Here is a 22047-nt window from a genome sequence, read left to right on the forward strand (position 1 = left end):
CGCCAACCAGCAGGTACTTATTACCCCTCGGCGTGGAAGGAAACGGTCCCAAAATATCAAGGGCGACCAGCTCGTTAACCCGGGTGACCGAAATGGACTGGAGCGGTGGACTGGCTCCCTTCGCCGGCGGCTTCCGTTGTGCACACTGGGTACAGGACCGCAGCAGATCGTCCACGTCTCTTGCCATGCCCGGCCAAAAGTAGTTAAGCTGGAGCATGGCAAGTGTTTTGAGGGTACCCAGGTGCAGGAGCCGTTCATGAGCAGCCCATACAGCCCTACCCCTCAACGTGGAAGGCACCACCAGCCTGTGACGGCGGATCGTCCCGTCCCAATGCATGAGTAAGCCCTGGCACCACCCCCATGAGTCAACGCCCGACTTCCCTTGACCTGATCCTTCCGCGCGACGTCGTAGCGCCAGGAGGGTCGCATCCTCCATTTGGAGGCGACCCCACTCAGCACTCGACAAGCCAAGTAGGGAATCACTCCCACCCTCCGAAATAGGACCAGCGTCCGAAGGAGTATCAACTGCGGCCGCAAGAACCCGATCCTGGCCGTCACTTGCCGATTTGCAACGGCCCGAACCCAAGAAACAAGTGCAATCCGGGGCAATCGGCAGGCGTGATAGGGCATCGGCATTGGTGTGGCGAATCCCCTTCCGGTAAGTTGTCTCAAAATCGAAATCCTGCATGATCTCGAGCCATCGGGACAACTGCCCCGATGGCTGGTTAATTCGTAGGGCATACTGCAACGCTGCATGATCTGTACGGACGGTGAAATGCCGGCCGTACAGATATGGCCGGTACTGTTGGATAAAGAACACGATAGCCAACAGTTCGCGGCGGGTGACGCAGTACCGCTGCTCGGCCGGGGACAGTACTCTACTACCATAAGCCATAACGCGCTCCACGCCACCCACAATTTGTGACAGCACGCCTCCAATCCCGGTATTGCTTGCGTCCGTGTCGAGCACGAACGGCATGGAAAAATCGGGGTAGCTTAACGGCGGGGCCCCCACCAGGGCATCCCGAAGAGAGACAAAAGCGGCGTTCTCCACCGGCCCCCAATGAAATTTGACCCCTTTTGACGTCAAGGCATGTAGTGGCTTAGCGATGGAAGCAAAGTCCGCAACAAACCGGCGGTAATATGAAGCAAAGCCGATGAAGCTTCTAACCTCCCCCACCGAGGTGGGAATAGGCCAGGAGCTGACACAACGCGTTTTGGCGGGATCGGTTGAGATACCTGACCGGCCGACGATGTGACCCAAATATTTAACAGATTCGCGCAGCAAATGGCACTTTTGTGGCTTGAATTTCAAATTAGCAGCGCGCATCTTGAGAAAGACGGCCCGAAGCCTATCAAGGTGTTCCTCGAACGTCTTACTGAATACGATAACGTCATCCAGGTAAATCAAACACACCTCCCATTGCAAGCCAGCGAGGACCAATTCCATCAGGCGCTGGAACGTCGCGGGAGCAGAGTGTAATCCCATGGGTAAGCGATTGAATTGGAAGAGGCCGTGCGGCGTTCGGAAAGCTGTTTTGGGCCTAGATTCGTCGTCCAAGGGAAGTTGCCAAAATCCTGAGAGCAAATCCAAAGTGGAAAAGAATCGCGATCCCGCGAGGGCATCCAGCGATTCGTCCATTCGAGGAAGCGGATAAGCATCGGCCACCGAAATCTTATTTAATCGCCGGAAATCAACGCAGAACCTTAGGGACCCGTCGTGCTTTTTAACCAACACTATGGGTGCACCCCAAGGGCTGGTCGAGGGAGAAATGATGTCCGATTTCAACATGTCATCTACAGCCGATTTGACATGATCCTTTTCGGCGGGACTTAACCGAAAAGGATTTTGGCGGATAGGAGCGTTGTCACCGGTGTCAATATGGTGGCGTAGCAATTTGGTACATCCGATATCGTATTTGTGTTTACTGAAGACGTCGGAAAATTCTCGCAATAAGGCGCGTAATCTAGCACGTTGTGCGTCGGACAGGTCAGGTGACTCAGCACACAACGCATCCAGCCAACCCTCGTCAGCGTCTGAGGCTAATCGCGTTTTAGAATCGGTGGCCACCTGGCCAATGATCGGCGTTTCCGCAGGTACCGGAACCGCATGTGCGAACACGGTACCTTGCGAAACCACTGCCGTCCGTGTCCCGACATTGAGGACCGCGATAAACGGGTCCCCATCCCCTTTAACAATAGTCTGGGCCGTCACCAGATCTGGCCCACTCACCCCGGCTCTAGATGGTCCCAAAATAACGCCCCGGTCAGAGACCCCTTTATCGAACGGTCGACGCAAGCGCAGGGGTACCATCATCTGTGCCCCCGGGGGTACACGCACCGTCCGGGCAACGAGCGCCTGTACCGTAGCACAGGCAACACGCAAGGCAGGGGTGGCAGGTAGGAACGTCATACGTCGGCCCGATGGAAGCTCGATGCATTGCTGGTCAATCAGAATTTTGATGGGCAATTTGGCCAAAAAGTCTGTCCCCAACAGGCACGGAATAGTCAGCGAGGAGGAGACGAACACCGGGCCAGATAGTTTAATGTCCCCTATCGAAATTTGCGCTCGAATTTGACCGATAATACCCAACGAGCCCCCATTCGCAGCGTAAAACGGTATATCAACAGGGAGCAACGGGCGACTCTGAACGGGCAGGATATTATAAATCAAATCCGAAATGATAGTTGCCGAAGCTCCCGTATCGACCAATAGCCGTACCTCCACCCCGTCAATATGCCCCGCGACAATGGACGACCCCGCCGATGCAGCCACAACTCGGTGAGCCAACTCGGACCATTGGCCCGGTTGGAGCGCCCTCCCCGACATGCCGCGACCCGACGCACCAGCACCCAAACCCCGAGAATCGTGTGTCGGACCTTGTGATAGGAAAGTGGGTGTGTGTGCAGGCCGAACATGTGGGGTGCCATGACTTGCCCGAGGATGTTGCGAAGGCTTGTGAGGAGGGCCGTCCGCAGCTCCAGGTCTCGCACCGCGCTGTCGAGGAGCCCGGCATCCGGACGCCACGTGGCCCCGGAGGCCACAATTATAGCAGACGACGAGCGTTCCAGAGGACTTGGGCTGGTCTCGGTGGCTTGGAACGTCCCGAGCCGGTCGCTCGGCAGATCGCCATCCTGCAGAACGATCCGCAGCGAAGGCTCCCTCCATTCCGGAAGAGGTCGCCGCCACGGTGTGTCGTGCAGCTGCTTTGTTCGCCTTCCTCCGCTGGGAGATGAGATTGGCGTGAATGTGCCTTGCAGCCCGCAGTGATGACATATCCGCATCGTCCTGCGCTAAGATGGTGAAGTCCAAATCGTCAGCCAGCAGCAAAATTTTCTCGGCCACCATCGCATCGATCCCCTCTTCATCCATACGCGGGAAAGCGTCCTTCGCCAATGACAGCAGGGCCGTGCGATAAGCGAGTGGCGATTCCTTGTCACCCTTCTGCCGTTCATAGAAGAGCTGGCGACAATCGGAGGGCGGCCCATAAACGGTGGCCAGCAGCTGCAGCGCCGACTGAATGGTGGAGCGAGCCGACTTGGGTGCAGCAGTGAGGGTGCCCAGGGCGTCGCCGTCCAGTAACGCCGGGAGAGCACACAGCGCCTCGTTGTCCGACCAGCCTGCCATCTCTTGGTGGGCCAAGAACCGGCGCTGGAACCCCCCCCAATCGCCGTCGCTTGCAACAAATACCTGCAGGGCCGGCAGGCGTTGCTGGAATGTCGGCTCCGTCTCCGATCCTCTTGCAGCATCCGTAGCGCGTCCCCGTACTGTATGAGTAATGGCGGACTCTAATGGGTGTCGCGCCGTCAGTGACGTGTTGGTCGGGGCTTGGTCGGTGCTGGCGTCCGCTGGTGGTGACGTTGTAACCCCTGATAGGCCGCCACCGCGACCCGCCTCCGCCGATGACGTGGCGGCTGCTGGCTGGGCACCGTCCCCCGCGTGACGAGCTGGGACTCTTCCCTCCGCCCCTACTGTCTTCGTGGCGGGAATTTCGAGTCGCCACGCTGTTGTAAAGGCGGGAGTTTCTGGCGGGCGTTGTCCATCTTCCCGCCGCGTCGCTCCTCCCGGCCCCAGGCGAGTTATTTGTTCCAGCATAGCGGCCGCTGCATACAAGAGCTCCGCCAGCCGCGAGTGAGCCAACGCCAACTCGTCAGTCGACGTCCCGGCCCTCTCCGACGACCCCGCCGATGTCGGAGCCGGCAGCTGTTGTGCAGGTACGTCGGCGGCGATGTCTTGCACTGCCCCTCCCTCGTCGTCATCCTCTCCTGGGTCTTGGGCACGAGTCTTCCGTCTCGTATCCATGCTTGGACCACTTCCAACACCAGATGTAGTAAGTAGAGGAGGAGACGATGTCGAAGTTGAGACACACTGTTTATTAACTCCGGGACAGATACAATAGTTGAAGGGGTATCGGCCCCTTCACCCGTACTATGGGAAACCCACCCTAGTACTAAGCCCTCTGTCCTGTCCCCCAGTCCTCCTCTACTGGGCTACGGGAGGCTGACTGATCTGGCCCTGGCAAGCACAGATCTCGGCACCAGCTAACCAGCCTTGCCCTGATAAGGGCAGCGGTCTGGAAGCTCTTGGGCCGCGCCACTGGCTTACCCGGCTCGGCCCTTATAAGGACGGCGAGACCGGGGAGTCCCAGGGCCTAATCTCCGAGTCTTGGATCTTCACTGGTCAGCTTCGTGTCGAACTGCTCTCGAGCTCTTTGGGTTCCACCTTTTATAGGGATCGCCTCCGAGGGCTGGGGGCGTGGGCAATAACTGATGCGGACGTCGGTGTGACCCCCCGTGTATGTGAGTGCCGACAGCCCTGTGTTTGTTGTCCGCCGTTTCTCCCGTAATAACCCCTACATATGTAACCAACTGGGCTAATCGGAGGTGCGGGGGAAGGACAACAAATTAAACACAAAAATAAGTTCTAAATTAATAGTTTATAAATTTAGATTATTTCAACGTGAAGAGCTCCAGTGGCTTCATAATAATGTAAGGAAAGGCGTTCCAGACAGCTGCAGAAGCAGCACCTCTAACAGCGCCACACAATACGGTGACCGTCTTTGTTCAATCCTGCAATAGGATTATAACCATACTGTACGGAAATGTTCATAAGTTTTGATGACTGTAATCCTGGCTGCCTGTCTGGCTTCTTGCCGAGCGGGCGAGCAAGTGGTGACGTCACGGCGCGCATCTGCGGGATGACGTCACCACCGCAGCCCACAGCATTGAGCCAGTTTCATGTGTGGTGCTGACGTCACAACCTCCCTCCCAATCCATTCACCCCAGAGCGTGCATCCCACGCAAATGAGTGGGATGCGTCATCAGGCTATCATATTGTAATAAAAGACTCGGACGCTTTCTCTCTGTCCTGTGTCCTTTATTTGGGTTCGATCTCTTTTCCCTCACGGCACTCCCCTTTACTCTTCGCTCTGCAGCCCCAGGCTGCTGTCGCTCACGTAGCCCCCTCACAGCACTCCCCTATATACTCTTCGCTCTGCAGCCCCAGGCTGCTGTCGCTCACGTAGCCCACTTCCCTCCTAGCAGACCCGCTGCTGTCTCGTCGTGCAGACCCCCGCTGCCCAACTCCGCCCTTGCAGACCCGCTGCTCTCTGCAGCCTCCTCGCTGCTTCTGCTGCCCCGGGGTCGGTCACCGTTGGCCGACGGTGCCGATCCTCGTGGTCCGTGTGTGTGGCGATCTCGCCACTCTCTCTCTCCCTCTCCACCCTGCGTGGCCTTACACTTTCCCAGTCTCCGATCACTCCCCTACTGCTTCCGGTTTCTCCCCTTATAGACCTGAACCCTCTCCCCCACGTGACGTAACTCCTCCCCCCATGACGTCACTTCCGGGAGGTCGTTTACGCCCGCATTACAATATCATACTCAGACCATCATACTAGCAAACTACATTAGGAAAATGCATTTTTTTGGTTGGGTGGCTGGAGGGAGATATGGAGGGACGGACAGTCAGGTACAAAGGCCATGCGGGCTGCTCGTGTTTGATTAGAAAATAAAAATGTTCAATTAAAAATCTAAGGTAAAAAAAACACAGCACGTGTTATTGTCTTGAGTATTACTGTTTATTTAAAGTGGGTCTATAGAAAGCAATACACGTACAGTGACACAGACTAATTTTACGTGAGTTTGTGTGTGACCAGACCAGTACTCGCTGTATCCGATTCAATACAAATCCTCTTGTAGTGCTCGTTCTGTCTATCAACAAAAATGTGCCAAGTCTGCTGCACGGTGAACTTGAAAGAGTTAATGCATTAGCACTTTGATAGATTCACTCAGACCCATAGACTCACCACACAGAGACACATACTCACACAGCCCCATAGACTCATCACATAGAGTCTATGTGATGAGTCTATGGGGCTGTGTGTGTGTCGATGGGTCTATGTCATAGATGGGTCTATGTCATAGACCCATAGGCACACACACAGACCCATAGACACACACACAGAACCATAGACCTCACACAAAGACCCATAGACTCACCACACAGACACAGACTCACTCAGAGGCACCCATAGACTCCGTCACAGAGACCCATAGACTCACTACACAGATACCCATAGACTCCCTCACACAGAGGTCCATACACTCATGACACGGAGACCCATAGCCTTACACAGAGGCCCATAGATTTACACAGAGACCTATAGACTCATACAGAGACCTATAGACTCACAAATATACCTATACACTCACACAGAGACCGACAGTCGGTTCAGCCGCCATTGCTGCTGTAGTTGTTGATGTTGTTGCTGTAGTTGTGGTTGTTGTTGATGTCGTTCGACGGAGATGTTGAGGCCTCGGACCATCGTGGGTCAGGGCTGGAGACGGCTTCCCTGCACGCATTGCTGGTGCTATGGAGCACAGCGGAGGCACGGGATCAAGGCCAGAGGAAGTGTCATTGGTGGTGGTGTACATGTGTCTGTGTGTGTAGACATGTCTGTGTCTATACACGTGTCTGTGTGTGTAGACATGTTTGTGTGTGCGTGCATGTGTCTGTGTGTGTCTCTGCGGGGAGCGGTAGTAGAGCGGTTAGCGCGCTGCGCTATGAACCCGGCGACCCGGGTTCAATTCCCGCTCACGGCCAACACCAGTGATGATTATCTGAACCGGTCCTGGGCCTCCCCTAGGTCGACTCACCCTCAAATGAGTACCTGGTGCGATGTGTAAACATCACCACTAGGGAGACAAATGCGGCGGGACGTGGTGTTGGCTACCCACCCCTCGTGTGCCGTGCCGGCCTTCATAGGTGCTCACTAACAGAACTTACTCCGACCGTCTGTTAAGGCTATACGGGGGATCTTTGTACGCGTGTCTGTGTGTACACGTGTGTCCATGTGTGTGTGCACGGAATGGGGAGCGGTAATGTAGTGGTAAGCGCGCTGTACTAAGAACCTGGCGACCTGAGTTTGATTCTAGCTCAAGGCCAACACTGATGACGATTATCTGAACCAGTCCTGAGGCTCACCTAGGTCGACTCGGCCTCAAATGAGTACCTGGTGCAGTGGTGTGCTTAAAACATCGTTACGGGGTCAGCGAGTTACTGCGTCCCTGTAGTGCATAGTGTAGTGTATAGTGTAGTGTATTATATAGTGTATTATGTATTATATAGTCTATAGTAGTGTATTATGTATTATATAGTGTATTATGTATTATATAGTGTATAGTAGTGTATTATGTATTCTGTAGTGTATAGTGTAGTGTATTGTGGAGTGTATACCAGTGTACAGGGTAGTGTATAATAGTTTAGTGGATTGGAGTCTATTGTAGTGTATAGGGTATAGTTTAGTATTGTGTAGTGTTTAGTAGTGCATAGCAAAGTTTATAGTAGTGTATTGCGTAGTGTATAGCAGTGTATAGGGTAGTGTATAATTGAGCGTATAGTAGTGTATCATAGTGTAGTGTATAGTAGTGAAATAGTTCGTTAGAGGCGCACACACTGAACTTGGGAGGCAACACTATTTATTATTAACACAACGGGTAACTCTTAACATCGGGTGGTGACCACGGACCTATCCTCGCTAACACACATCAACACTCGCTAACACTGACGCTCTGATACGACGAGCGTGGCCAAGCCAGGAGGGCTACTGGTTGGCCACGCTGACTTGAGGCTTGACTCTTCTTCTTCACGAGGCGTCTTCATGAGGCATATTCATCCCGGAACCGAACAGCCCTGCACCAGGTGAGGAGCCCGCTTATATGCGCCTCAGTGTGTCCGGGCGCACACCCCGGCCACGCCCACCTTTGAGAACTCTCGAGAAGGCTCTTCTTCTGACCACGTGGCCCCCAGGGTGCCCCCGGCCCCCACCTTGATCCGGTCACGTGTCTAGCCGGGTTCATGCAGAGTGCCACGGCCTCACACAACCCCCGCGGCACTGACCCATGGCCTCCAGACCCCCTGATACGGCCATGACGTCATGTGTGTGCGTGTGGACCCGCGCGAGGTAGTGACGCTCCCCCAGGTTGTGACGTCACGCGTGTGTGTGGAGGCCCCCACGGTAGTGACGTAACAAGTCACTACATCACCCCCCCCCCCCCACCATGTAAAAATACAGCCGTCCCGGCTGTGATAACACAGGGAAAAAATACAGTGTGCCCCCAACAAGCAACGTCAGTAAATAACCGCTGACAAAAAATAACACGAGAACAAATGTACAAATATAGAACCCTGAACGAACCACGAACGCACCAACAAGAAGACGAACAAGCATCAACACAAAAAAACGGGAACGGACAGCCCCAACACCCCAACACGCCCCCCCCCCCTCACTCGCAACTCGATGAACCATAACAACAATTTTGTGGGTGGAGAAAAATCACGTGCGATCGTAACATTAAAGACCAGTGGAACAATCTGCATGTGTGAAAGTGTCATTTGAACCATGCAGTCCGTTGGGGGCGGCGGTGCGGATGGAGGTCTGCCAGTCGATAGCCACTCCTCCTTGAGCAGGGCGTCCGGAGGAGTATGTCCGACGGCGCTGAGAGGATCACGAGCTCCGATCCTGCGGGCGGGACCACAGAGCCACCCTGAGGGACCACCTCAACCGGCATGCCCCCCGGCTCACTCGGCCAACCAGACATTCGGCCCTCGGGGATTGGGGATGAATGAACGCGCCGGGGTGGTACAAACGGTTTAAGTCGCAATGGATGAATAAACCAAGTCCGGCGACCGAAACGAATCTTGACACACTGAGGCCGGTCGGCTTCCACCACGTTGACTAGGCCTCGCCAGGGTTTGTACAGTTTGGGGGACATGCCGATAGGCACCTGCAGACAGTGCAGCTAAGCCCTGTCACCAGGGGCCCACTGCTTGCCCGAAACACGACAACCCCTCAACCGTTCATTGGCCAGCTGCCTCGCGGCCGAATGTGCCCTGGAAGCCTCGCACGCCTCCGAGACCTATTGAAGGATGAACCACATAGGGTCAGAGATGGCCACCTTGGCCTTAGTAGAGCTCACCTTAAGTCGAATGTCAATGGGGGGGGGGGGGGGGGGTTAGGTTCCCAGGCCGTACATTAGGAAGAAAGGCGAATAACCAGTGGAAACATGGGGGGCCATTCTGTAGGCCGCCAGCACCCCAGGGATGCGCAGATCTCAATCTTTTTGTGACTCATTGACCTGCTGACTCACCATCACAACCAGAGTCCTATTAAGCCTCTCCACCATCCCATCTGTTTGGGGATGGTAGGGCGAGGTGCGAACCTTCTCGGTGCCCAGAAGATTGCACACCTCCTTCAGCAGGCTGGCAGAAAAATGTCTCCCTTGGTCAGTAGTCACTCCGGGGTCCCCTTGTCCAATACGCACCCGTGCAGGAACGCCTCGGCAATACTGACGGCTGTCTGATTCGGAAGCGGCCAAGCAACCGGTCATCATGAAAAATATTCAACACCCACAAGTAAGTATTTGTTTCCCCGTGCTGTAGTGGGGAAGGGACCTACTATAGCAAGAGCCACAAGCTCATTAATGCAAGACACCTTAATTGACTGCAAGGGTGGGCAGCATTTAACGGGCGGCAGCTTTTTGGCGTGCACACTGCGTGCAACCATTGATGATATTCGCGACGTCCGCCGCCATGCCGGGCCAAAAATAATCGAGTTTAAGGGCGGCAAGCGTTTTATGCATCCCCAAATGTATCAGCCGCTCATGAACGGCCACGACAAGCCAGCCTCTGAGGCATGTAGGCACCACAATGCTGTAACTCTGCAGCCCGCCATCCCAACACATTAGGAAGCCCCCTTTGAGGACCACTGGAGCAACCCTTCGCCGGCCTATGATATCCCCAAGCACACCAACACGGCGGCGCATTCTTAGGAGGGAAGCGTCCTCACCCTGGAGGCGCCCCCACTTGGAGTGGTGCAACCCCAAGGCAGCATCACAAGGGACGGAGGTATCAGGGGAGAGGAAGACTGAGCGTCCGGAGACCTACAGCGGAGCGAACCCAATAGACAGGCACAATGGCCGACCGGGTGAGGCCGCGACAGCGCATCAGCGTTAGTGTGCCGCGTCCCCTTACAATGCTCGGAAAGAATAATCCTGAAGGAATTCCAACTAGATTGACAGCTGTCCCGACGGTTGGTCAACACGCAAAGCGTATTGGAGGGCAAAATGGTCGGATCGCACCTCAAAAGTTCTGTCATATAGATAGGGCCGGAACTGCTGTACGAAAGATACAATGGCGAGCAGTTCCCGCCACGTTACACAATAACGCTGCTCGGCCGGCTCCCGTATGCCACCAATCTTTCAATGCCGTTCACCACCTGTGACAACACAGCACCGATGCCCGTATTGCTGGTGCCCCGGTGAACGATGACTACCCCAGATCCTGCAGAGGAGCGGCTGCTGCGGTGTGGGCGAGTCGGTGCCCGGTGCTGCTGGTGCGTGGAGCAGCTGTGTGCGGTGCTGCCATGCGGGCGTGGTAGTGACCGAGACTGCTGGTGAGTGGAGTCGCTCAGAGCGCTGTTGAGATCAACCAACCAAGTCACGAGTCTGCGGCTGCGTGGATCCATTAAAGGGCGCCGTTGTGTGTGCAAGCCAAGGTTGAGGTTGATGCTGCGTTGAATCCTGAGAGTGCTGCACTACCGTTGGGTCCTGGTGGGGATCCCTGAGGCTGCAAGCGACCTCGTGAGTGAATGTTGCGCACCAAGCTGGTGGGCTTCTGCCGCGTTGCCTCGTCACCCGGGAGCGGAGCGCGCGTCAGGGTTGTGGTGCGAACGGTCGCCGCGGAGTTCTGCGATCATCGACGCGCCAGTGGTCTTACGGGGTTATGTAAACGTGCACTGTTACTGTTGTCGAGAGTTTCAAAGAATTGGTTGCACTTGGTTGTCAATAAATGATTATCCTCCACAGTTGGTTCACGTCCTTGAGCAAAGTATTTCAATAGTGCATGACTAATCAACATATGGTTAATAAATTCCAAATCTTGTTAAGATTCTCGGTATTCCTGATCGAGTTATTGTCCTTTTTGTCGCCGTTAAAGTAATGTTGAAAAACCCGTGATGGTACCTTATAACAAAGTTATTTAGGGAATTGCACGGCAAAGAAAATGGATCCTAATTCATTTCCCTCTCTCCCACGTAAAAAAGAGCGACCCTCACAATTAGCATGGCTGCGATAGCGATTCAGGTCCCATTTTGTGGCTGCTCACCCAGAGCTAAAAATGCCCTGATAGTGCATTGCCTTTGCACTTTCGCCTTTTGGCGTTCTCTGGTCCGACCAATATGAGACTAGGCTCGAAGAAAAGCTGTCTCGGGTGTGGACCAATCAACTTCAAGGACAGTGCACATTATCAGAGTTATGTTCTTTTGTTTGTATTATGACTGCAGGTATTGCGGTCTATGCAAACATGACTCCTTGCAAAAAGGTGTCAGTTTTGTTGCCAGATAGAAGGGTAAAAAACCAATTATCATATTTTTACTGGCAAATGAGGTCCCCATAGTGTAGATGCTTGCCCCGAGCTCTCATACTCTGATGGTGCATTGTCCTTGAGTTGTGCGCCTTTTGGCGTCATCTGGTCCAACCCATATGAGACTAGGCTCGAAGGAAAGCTGTCTCGGGTGTGGACCAATCAACTTCAAGGACAGTGCACATTATCAGAGTTATGTTCTTTTGTTTGTATTATGACTGCAGGTATTGCGGTCTATGCAAACATGACTCCTTGCAAAAAGGTGTCAGTTTTGTTGCCAGATAGAAGGGTAAAAAAACCAATTATCATATTTTTACTGGCAAATGAGGTCCCCATAGTGTAGATGCTTGCCCCGAGCTCTCATACTCTGATGGTGCATTGTCCTTGAGTTGTGCGCCTTTTGGCGTCATCTGGTCCAACCCATATGAGACTAGGCTCGAAGGAAAGCTGTCTCGGGTGTGGACCAATCAACTTCAAGGACAGTGCACATTATCAGAGTTATGTTCTTTTGTTTGTATTATGACTGCAGGTATTGCGGTCTATGCAAACATGACTCCTTGCAAAAAGGTGTCAGTTTTGTTGCCAGATAGAAGGGTAAAAAACCAATTATCATATTTTTACTGGCAAATGAGGTCCCCATAGTGTAGATGCTTGCCCCGAGCTCTCATACTCTGATGGTGCATTGTCCTTGAGTTGTGCGCCTTTTGGCGTCATCTGGTCCAACCCATATGAGACTAGGCTCGAAGGAAAGCTGTCTCGGGTGTGGACCAATCAACTTCAAGGACAGTGCACATTATCAGAGTTATGTTCTTTTGTTTGTATTATGACTGCAGGTATTGCGGTCTATGCAAACATGACTCCTTGCAAAAAGGTGTCAGTTTTGTTGCCAGATAGAAGGGTAAAAAACCAATTATCATATTTTTACTGGCAAATGAGGTCCCCATAGTGTAGATGCTTGCCCCGAGCTCTCATACTCTGATGGTGCATTGTCCTTGAGTTGTGCGCCTTTTGGCGTCATCTGGTCCAACCCATATGAGACTAGGCTCGAAGGAAAGCTGTCTCGGGTGTGGACCAATCAACTTCAAGGACAGTGCACATTATCAGAGTTATGTTCTTTTGTTTGTATTATGACTGCAGGTATTGCGGTCTATGCAAACATGACTCCTTGCAAAAAGGTGTCAGTTTTGTTGCCAGATAGAAGGGTAAAAAAACAATTATCATATTTTTACTGGCAAATGAGGTCCCCATAGTGTAGATGCTTGCCCCGAGCTCTCATACTCTGATGGTGCATTGTCCTTGAGTTGTGCGCCTTTTGGCGTCATCTGGTCCAACCCATATGAGACTAGGCTCGAAGGAAAGCTGTCTCGGGTGTGGACCAATCAACTTCAAGGACAGTGCACATTATCAGAGTTATGTTCTTTTGTTTGTATTATGACTGCAGGTATTGCGGTCTATGCAAACATGACTCCTTGCAAAAAGGTGTCAGTTTTGTTGCCAGATAGAAGGGTAAAAAACCAATTATCATATTTTTACTGGCAAATGAGGTCCCCATAGGTCCTATTTTGTTATTTTTTCGCACGCTGATGTTGATGTGTTACAGTCACACTACCCCTGGGGCGCCTGCCCCCCGCCTACATGAGCGGGTCACGGTGCCTGGTTCAGCAAAGGGCCTCGCCCGGTGGTTTGTGGCTCCACCAGCTGGACCCTGAGCCCCAGGCACGTGACCGATTTAAACACGGCAACTCCCACCGGTGTCTCACAGCTCGACTACTGGAACGCGACTTTGAGACAGGAACAAATTATTTTCATGAAGTAGTTTAAAGTGTTAAACTTAAAACTAAAAAAATGAGGCTGAAAGACGAAGATAACAACAACAATCTCGTGGAGTAGAGCGGCATGAAGCAACGAGTTTATTCGCAGCGTTCCCCTGCCAGTTCAGTTGAGACGAGTTGAGGTGAGTTGAATTGGTGAGGTGAGTTGAGGTGAGTTGAAGTGACTTGAGTTGAGGTGAGGTGAGTTGAGGTGAGGTGAGTTTAGTTGAGGTGAGGTGAGTTGAGTTACGATGGGGTGAGGTGTGTTGAGGTGAGGTGAGATCAGGTAAGGTGAGTTTAGCTGAGGTGAGGTGAGGTGAGTTTAGTTACGATGGGGTGAGTTGTGGTGAGGTGAAATGAGGTGAGGTGAGTTGCGATGAGGAGAGGTGAGTTACAATGGAGTGAGGTGAGTTGAGGTGAGTTTAGTTGAGGTGAGATGAGGTGAGTTGCGCTGAGGTGAGTTGAATTGTGATGAGGTGAGTGAGGATGAGGATTTGAGACGAGGTTATCTGAGTCTTCTTTTTTAAGCCACCCCTGGAGTGGAGACGTCTGTACTCGCTCACACGTCAACACATTCCAGGGCACGCCTCGTGATATGCAAATCAAACTGAAAGACTTTCTACTTCCTTGTTGCCCATTTACGTGGCTTGTTACTCGTTTAGCGTCTCAGATGCAGCCAGCGACTGTCTGAGATATAGACAGAGACTGCCTGAGATACAGAGACTGCCTGAGCTAAAGCTAGTGACTGCCTGAGCTACAGTCAGATATTGTCTGAGCTACAGCCAGAGACTGCCTGAGCTCCAGCCAGTGCCCATCTCTGAGTGGAGTCACAGGGCATGGCGAGTGCGGCTTCCAGTGGTAGCGAGGCTCCAGGGGAGTTGACCTGCCCCATCTGCCTGGACGCCTTCCGCTGCCCCTGCACGCTCAGCTGCGGCCACTCGTTCTGCCTCAAGTGCGTGGAGGGCGCCTGGGATGTGACTAAGTCCTTCTCCTGCCCACAGTGCCGAGTGACCTTCCCTCGGAGGCCCAAGCTGAGCAAGAACGTGACGCTCACCAACCTCATCGAGCAGCTGCGAGTGGCTGAGCCCGTGGCTGCCGATGCTGCTGCTTCTACTGTTTGCTGCGATCATTGCAGGAAGCCCGCAGTGAAGACCTGCCTCAAGTGTGAGACGTCGTTCTGTATGACCCACGTCGCGCCCCACCTAAAGCTGGCAAAGTTTAGTGACCACGTCCTGGTGTCGCCCGGTGTGAACCTGGAGAATCGACGGTGCGCGGAGCACGGAGACGAGTACCGCTTCTACTGCGTTAACGACGGACTCCTCGTCTGCAGGGACTGCACCGTCACTGTGGATCATCGAGGGCACGAGCTCGTCACTCTGAAGGTGGAGCACGACAAAAGAAAGGTGAGGAGGAGATTCTCACGGTCACCACGTAGTACCCATGATACCGCAGCATCAGCTGATGAACTCTGTCATTGGCTCTCAACAGCAACATCTAATTATAACAAAACCACAGCGAGTGGCTCAGACTCATTTTAAAGTGGATTACATATTTTACATGCCCGTGCATTTATTTTTCAAACGAGTGTTTGAAGAGTAGATTCATAGTACAGTCGACCCTTCTGCATCGCGACTTTCCTCGTCGCGGTTTCGATATATCGCGGTGTCGTCATAAGAAATGAAATGGGCATTTTTTGGGAGTTTTTGGGAGTTTTGCGAAAGCCGCAGACGACACGCAAAAAGTTTAGTAACTAATAAATTCATAAATTATATGTACAGTACTGTTTAATATTAATGTATTACATTTTTTAACTAGCTTGTTTGTCCAAGGACAGGTGTATATTGCAGTAAATCTGAAATATTCAATAGAAAAATTGTTCTGCTCATGATTATTAATGAGGGCGGGGGTTTGCCCCATGTGGAGTGATGTAACCCGCTAATGGTTATTGGGGAGGGGTGCGGCATGTGGAGCGACGTAATCCGCTCATGATTATTAATGAGGGAAGGAGTGCAGCATGTGGAGTGAAATCACCCATTCATGATTATTAATGAGGCAGGGGGAGTCCATGTGGAGGACCCACCTGGCCATGAATATTAATGAAGGGGGGTTGACCTCATGCGGAGTGACGTCACGCGCGGGACACACAGACATTCTTGGCTCATTTTAGAAGAATATACCATAAATATAAAATAAGTTACATTTCTTAAAAAGTTAGTTTGCGAAAAGAACTGCGGTTCTATGTGCTGGTTTGGAGAACACCAAGTGTGTTTACGGCAGCCTCTCACGTGATATCTCGCAGTGATCTCGCAGTGATCTTTATATCTCGCGTTTCTCGTATCTTTTTGTACCACTTCGCTTACCAAGGGGACCAAAACATTTTACGCGGTTTATCCAGATCACGGGGGGCCTGCACCCCTAACCCCCACGATGTGGAAGGGTCGACAATATACAAGCATCAGGGTCGGGTTCGAACTCACAACCTCCTATATAGCAGGCAAGGCAGATAACATCTCACCACTCTGGTGCCCTGTCCACCCACTACTCATGTAGCCCCACCCACCACTCCCGTAGCCTCGCCCACCACTCTGATAACCGCTCATTACTCAGGTAGCCCCACCCACTACTCAGGTAGCCCCACCCACTACTCAGGTAGCTCTGCCCACTGCTCAGGTAGCTTCACCCACTACTCAGGTAGCTCCACCAACTACTCAGGTAGCCCCACCCACTACTTAGGTAGCTCTGTCCAATACATAGCAAGCCCTGCGCACGTTTGAGCGCCTCGTGAAATTAGTTGCCTGCAGCGCTTGCTCCCCCAGCCTCCATCGCTGCACCGGGGCTACTGCCCCCGTCACTGTGGAGGGGTTCGTGTGGAGTTGGGGTGAGAGGGGACGCTTAGAGAGTGAGTGGAGTCTCCCCTGGTGACGTCTCTCACAGAAACAAGTGGGAGAGGAGACGCGGGCTGTGGAGGAGAAAAGGAAGGAGGCGGAGGAGTCCGTGAGGCGGATGGAGGCCGCTCGTAGGGATGTGCAGGTACCGCGTCTGGGCCAGACTCTGTGACCCCGTGACTCCACCCTGAGTAGGGTTTGTGATGGAGAACAACTCAATTCATTCACGTGGACTTCCATTGGCTCTAAACACATTGTGGGACTAAAGAAACAACGGTTAATGCACCTCAATAATCAGGACGAGCAAAGAGGTGTTTCTCATCTCCACTGAGAAACTGAATCAGTGGTGGAAATTCCACATTCCCATATCTCCATACAACTTACCACTTCAACGACTGTTAACTATATTGGTCAGATGAGGTGGTACGTACCTCTTATCCAATACTCTGGTGGCAGAGTTGGTGATCACACACAGACTGTTGTACACCATCATACTGACATCACTCAAGCTTTGAGGTGGCCTGGTGGCAGTATAGCAATTGATTTCATGATCCCCTCTCTTCAGCCATACATGTGGTTTTCTCTCACATTCATAACATTAATTTTAGGAGGAATTGGCCTAACTTCCCATTTCATTAAGGCTCTTTACAGATTTCCCTTCGCTTCATGCGAAGGTAAACAAAGCATCGTCCTGATAACCTTGCACAATGATAATGGCATGGATGCTAAATGTACTCATGATGGTATTTGATGATTTCATTGCCTCACAGCCCCCGCCAGTTATGGCGAATTGTGTTGAAGTGAAAATGCACAGTGGCGTTATCAGAGGCAGAGGAAGAACAAGGCCTCAGTGCTGCAGACTCGTATCACTGTCTGGACACCTTAGAGTTGCACTCGGGTCATTTTACAAAGGACCAGAGGTGGCATTTATTTCTCTTTGCAGGGATCCATGACAGATGAAAAGGCCTCAATCTCGGTCACATTCGCCCGCACGAGAGTAGCGTTGGATGTGGAGGAGAAGGCGGCTTTAGAGCAAGCGGAGCAGAAAGGGCGTGACCTGCTGTCCCAGATGTTGCAATCGAAACGTCGTATGCAATTATTTAATTTATTATTTTATTTTTATACGTGACTTTACCGAAAAAACCAAAGAATAACTTTAGAACACTTCCTGTGTGAGTTATTCAGTGTGAATCATGGGTGATGGAGCCATCTTGACAAGAAATGATCCCGTGTGTGTGCACGAGGTCGGCTTAGCCTCAAATAATTACCTGGAGTTGTATAAACATCACCACTAGGGAGACAAAGGCGACCAGGCGTAGTGCAGGCCACGCACCCCTCGTGTGTCGTGCCAGCCTTCAACGGTTCTCATTTGCCCCAACAGTCTGACAAGGCTACACGGAGGATGTCTTTGTTTACATCCTGGAACCTGATGCGGTGTGTAAACAAAATCGCCACGAGCGAGACAAAGGTGGTCGGACGTGGTGCTGGCCACCCACCTCGTGTGCCATGCCGGCCTTCATTGAGAAACACGGACAGCACTTGTCCCAATCGTCTGTGACGGCTACACAGGGGATCTCTGTCTTTGTTCACAGTCCATTCCAGGACCCTACTGAACAGAGCCATGAGACTCAGTGTGGTGTTCTTGTGTAAATAATCAGCATTACGAGTCAGGGGTAATTGTGATGTTGAGATGGAGTGTGTGCCTGTGAATGTGTCTGTGCATTTGTGCATGAGGGGAGCGGTGGCATAATGGTTAGAACACTGCACTACGACCTCAGTTACCTGAGTTTGTTTCGAATTAAAGCTTTCGTTACTGCAGGGATTCATCTTCTTGGTTCTTTCGGAAAAGTCACGTAGAAGGGAAGTAATAAAATAATAAAAATAAAACATAATAAAATAATTCTCACGACGTTTCGGCCACAACGCAAGCAGCCGTCCTTCTTCACCTGAGGACGGCTGCTTGCGTTGTGACCGAAACGTCGTGAGAATTATTATATTATGTTTTATTTTTTTGGTGACTTTCAGACCGCAGTCCACTCACTGGCATTGACTATATATCTTGTATTCTCTGCAGGGAATGGAGTCTTTGCTCCGCTGCAAGTCTCCTTCCACCACTCTCCCATTGACATATTTCTTTGCTTCCTCTTAGTACCTTTCACGCGACGGTCAATGGTATAGTGTATAGCAGATTGTATAATAATAAATAGTATAAAAGTGTAATGTTTAACATAATGTATAAGGTAATATATAGTATCGTAATTGTATAGTGAATATACAGCAGTGTGGTATACAGTAGGGTGGGTAGAATAATACATAGTGTAATATTACAATGTATAGTCTAAGGTATAGGGTGGTGTATAGTAATGCAGTGTATAATTTAATGTTGGGTTTCTCTATGGCAGTATATAGTACGGGGTACATCCGTGTGATGTAAGAAAAAGTTTAGCTGGAGGAATATAATTTTTTTTGCGACGTAGAATTGTAATGTATGACTTACTGTTAGTAGCTCAGCTTATTGGAGAGTATATTGAGTATAACGATGATATTGATGTAGTTTATATTTTAGTTTTTTTTTTACGTGGTGGTTTGGCTGCTGCAGCTCCTTACTATTAAAATTCCTTCCCTTTATTACTGCTAATACTACTTCCTCCCTTTATTACTGCTAATCCTGCATAATATACGAGCATAATATGACTTTGAGACCCCCCCCCCCCTTCACCTACACATTCCACAAGTAGTGACTAATCCCATATCTTCATTTTCCATAAATATGCTAAATTCATGTTGTTATGCAAATTCCTTTGTCAAGGCTCCCTCCTCTAACCCAGCTTAAATATATGCTGCCAAGCTTTTTGGTGTTCATTCAGACGCTGTCTTTCCGACAGCCCTGTTCTTCACCTGAGGACGGCTGCTTGCGTTGTGGCCGAAACGTCGTGAGAATTGTATTTTATTATGTTTTATTTTTATTATTTTATTATTTCCCTTCTACGTGACTTTACCAAAAGAACTAAGAAGATGAATCCCTGCAGTCACGAAAGCTTCAAATCCAAATGATGCTGATGTTAGTGATAATGTGAGTGATGGGAATGGTAATGGGTTTGGTAATGGTGTTGGTCGTGGTGATGGCAGTGATGGTCGTGGTGATGGTAATGATGGTGACATTGGTGATAATATGGTGGTGATGGTTTTGCTGATGGCGCTGATGGTAGTAGTGATGATATTGGTGATGGTGGTCATGGTAGTGATGATGGTGATGTTGGTTTTGATGGTCGTTGTAATGGTGATAATGATGCTGGTCGTGTTGGTGATTTTGGTGGTAGTGATGAAGATGGTGGTGATGGGGATAGTTGTGATGGTAGTGATGGTGGTGGTGATTTTTAGTGATGGTGCTAGTTGTGGTGATGATGGTTGTGTTGTTGCTTACTGCGATAGTGATGTAGATGTTCGTAGTGTTGATGATGGTGGTGATGGTGATGTTAATGTTGTTGTCATTGATGATATTGATGGTGAGGATGCTTGGTGATGGTGATGATGGAGGTGATGGTGGATGATGGTGATGATGGTGATGTTGATGGTGTCTAATGGTGATAACGGTGTTCTGTAGTGATGTTTTAATCGCTGTTGTCACAGACGGAAGCTCACCCACTCTGGACACAAACTCTGCTCATAACAAACTATAGATCTCCTCGGATCTCAGGACGATGACGCTGAAAGCTGCCTCCCAGGGTCGCCCCGATCATCCACACCGGTTTGATGGCTGTGCACAAGCCCTGTGCTGTGAGAGCTTCTCGTCGGGCCACCACTACTGGGAGGTGGACGTGAGGGGCTCGTCGCTGTGGCGGGTTGGAGTCGCGTACGGGACGATCTCACGGAAAGGGAGTAGTGATGCTACACAGCGGCTGGGAGGGAGCGATGCGTCCTGGTGTTTAGAGAAATTTGGCGACAACTTATCAGTGGTTCATGGTGGAGTGAAGACTGCACTGTCGGTGAAGGGGGCCCCCTCCCCCCGCAGAATCGGGCTTCACCTGCACTGGGAGGGGGGGCTCCTGGCGTTTTACCGCGCCGACTCCATGGAGGTGATTCACGAGGTTCGGCAGAGATTCTCGCAGCCTCTCTACCCTGGGATGTGGGTGAGGTGTTTGAATGATCGATTGAAGATCGTGGATCTGAGTCGTGCATCCTGAGGATGAAGAGAGATAGAAACCCAAGAAACCAAGATAGAAACCCAATAAACGGTGGAGAGGGGGGATGGTGAGGAGAGGGCGAAGTGAGAGTGAGGGGAAGGTGGAACGGAGGGTGAGGTAAGGTTCAAGTTCATTTATTAGGTATAGCCCTGTGAGACATTCGGCTCTTGAATCGGGTGCAACTGCAACAAACAAAAAACAAACAAAAATAACAAAAACATCTTAAAGTGAATACGTGACTGAGTGCAAACAGAAATCCAAGAAAAGACAGCAAAACATTGCAGAATAAAATCACCGTACACCAACGCTGTGTGGAAAAATCCCAGTGGGATGCAAGTCAAACCAACAACAACCACAAGACAACTTAGATTAAGGCCATCAGTCTAACTCTATACTACAACAAACAAACATGGCTAAACCAATAGACTTTTCGAAATCACCAAAATAAAGCAATGAAACAGTGATCATAGGAACTGTGACGGAATTTTCACAATAAATGGCATAAACAACATGTAACCCAATAAACGGTGGAGAGGAGGGATAGTGAGGAGAGGGTGAAGCGAGGGTGAGGGTAAGGTGGAACGGAGGGTGAGGTTAGATGAGGGTGAGGGGGAGGTGAAAATTGAGGGAAGGGAGAGGTGAGCATGGAGGGGTAGGGTGAGGGGGGAGAGTGAGGTTTAGGTTGGCGTGCGTGAGCGATGTCGCCGGTGCAGTTCAAATCGCAGGTTCGTGTGGCCGCTCCTTTACCTGTGTAATAAAGGACTCTTGCACCGGGTCTGTCTCCGTTGTCCTTTATTGGTTCGTACAATCTTGCCCGCACGGCGTCCTCGCTCAGTGTCTCCTTTCTCTCCCGCTCGGCAGCCACACCGCTGCCGTCGCTCCTGCAGCCCCGTTGCTGCTCCACCATGCAGTCCCACTGCTGCTCGTATGCAGCCTCGCTGCTGTCCGATCTGCAGCCCCACTGCTGCTCAATGTGCAGCAAACCGCTGCACGCTATGCAGCTCCGCTGCTGGCTCTCTGTCGCCTCTGTGCCCGGACACCGCTGGCCAACGGTGACGAGTCTCCGACTTGTGGCGATCGCGCCACATTCCTCCTCCTCCCCCGCGTGGCCTCCTCCTCTCTCTATTCCGACTCTCTCCCTGAACTCTTCCGGTTCCTGTCCTTAAAAGCTCTCTCTCCACGTAACCCTAACTCCTCCCACTTGTTACGTCACATCCAGCGAGCCCGTTTACGCTCGCATTACACCT

At 51.4% G+C, this 22047-nt stretch overlaps 1 protein-coding gene across 1 annotated transcript; it reads left to right on the plus strand.

The window, feature by feature from the left end:
- The first annotated feature begins 14373 nt into the window (after positions 1–14373).
- Positions 14374–21359, plus strand: LOC133339132 (E3 ubiquitin/ISG15 ligase TRIM25-like). Its single transcript, XM_061547257.1, has 3 exons — positions 14374–15134; positions 16666–16761; positions 20297–21359. Exons 1-3 carry the CDS (start codon positions 14568–14570, stop codon positions 20798–20800), a joined length of 1167 nt encoding a protein of 388 aa, XP_061403241.1. The 5' UTR covers positions 14374–14567; the 3' UTR covers positions 20801–21359.
- Positions 21360–22047: the final 688 nt, after the last annotated feature.

Source organism: Lethenteron reissneri, unplaced genomic scaffold, assembly GCF_015708825.2.
Source record: "Lethenteron reissneri isolate LAM-NWPU_2019-01 unplaced genomic scaffold, ASM1570882v1 scaffold_1640, whole genome shotgun sequence".
Lineage (NCBI taxonomy): Eukaryota > Metazoa > Chordata > Hyperoartia > Petromyzontiformes > Petromyzontidae > Lethenteron > Lethenteron reissneri.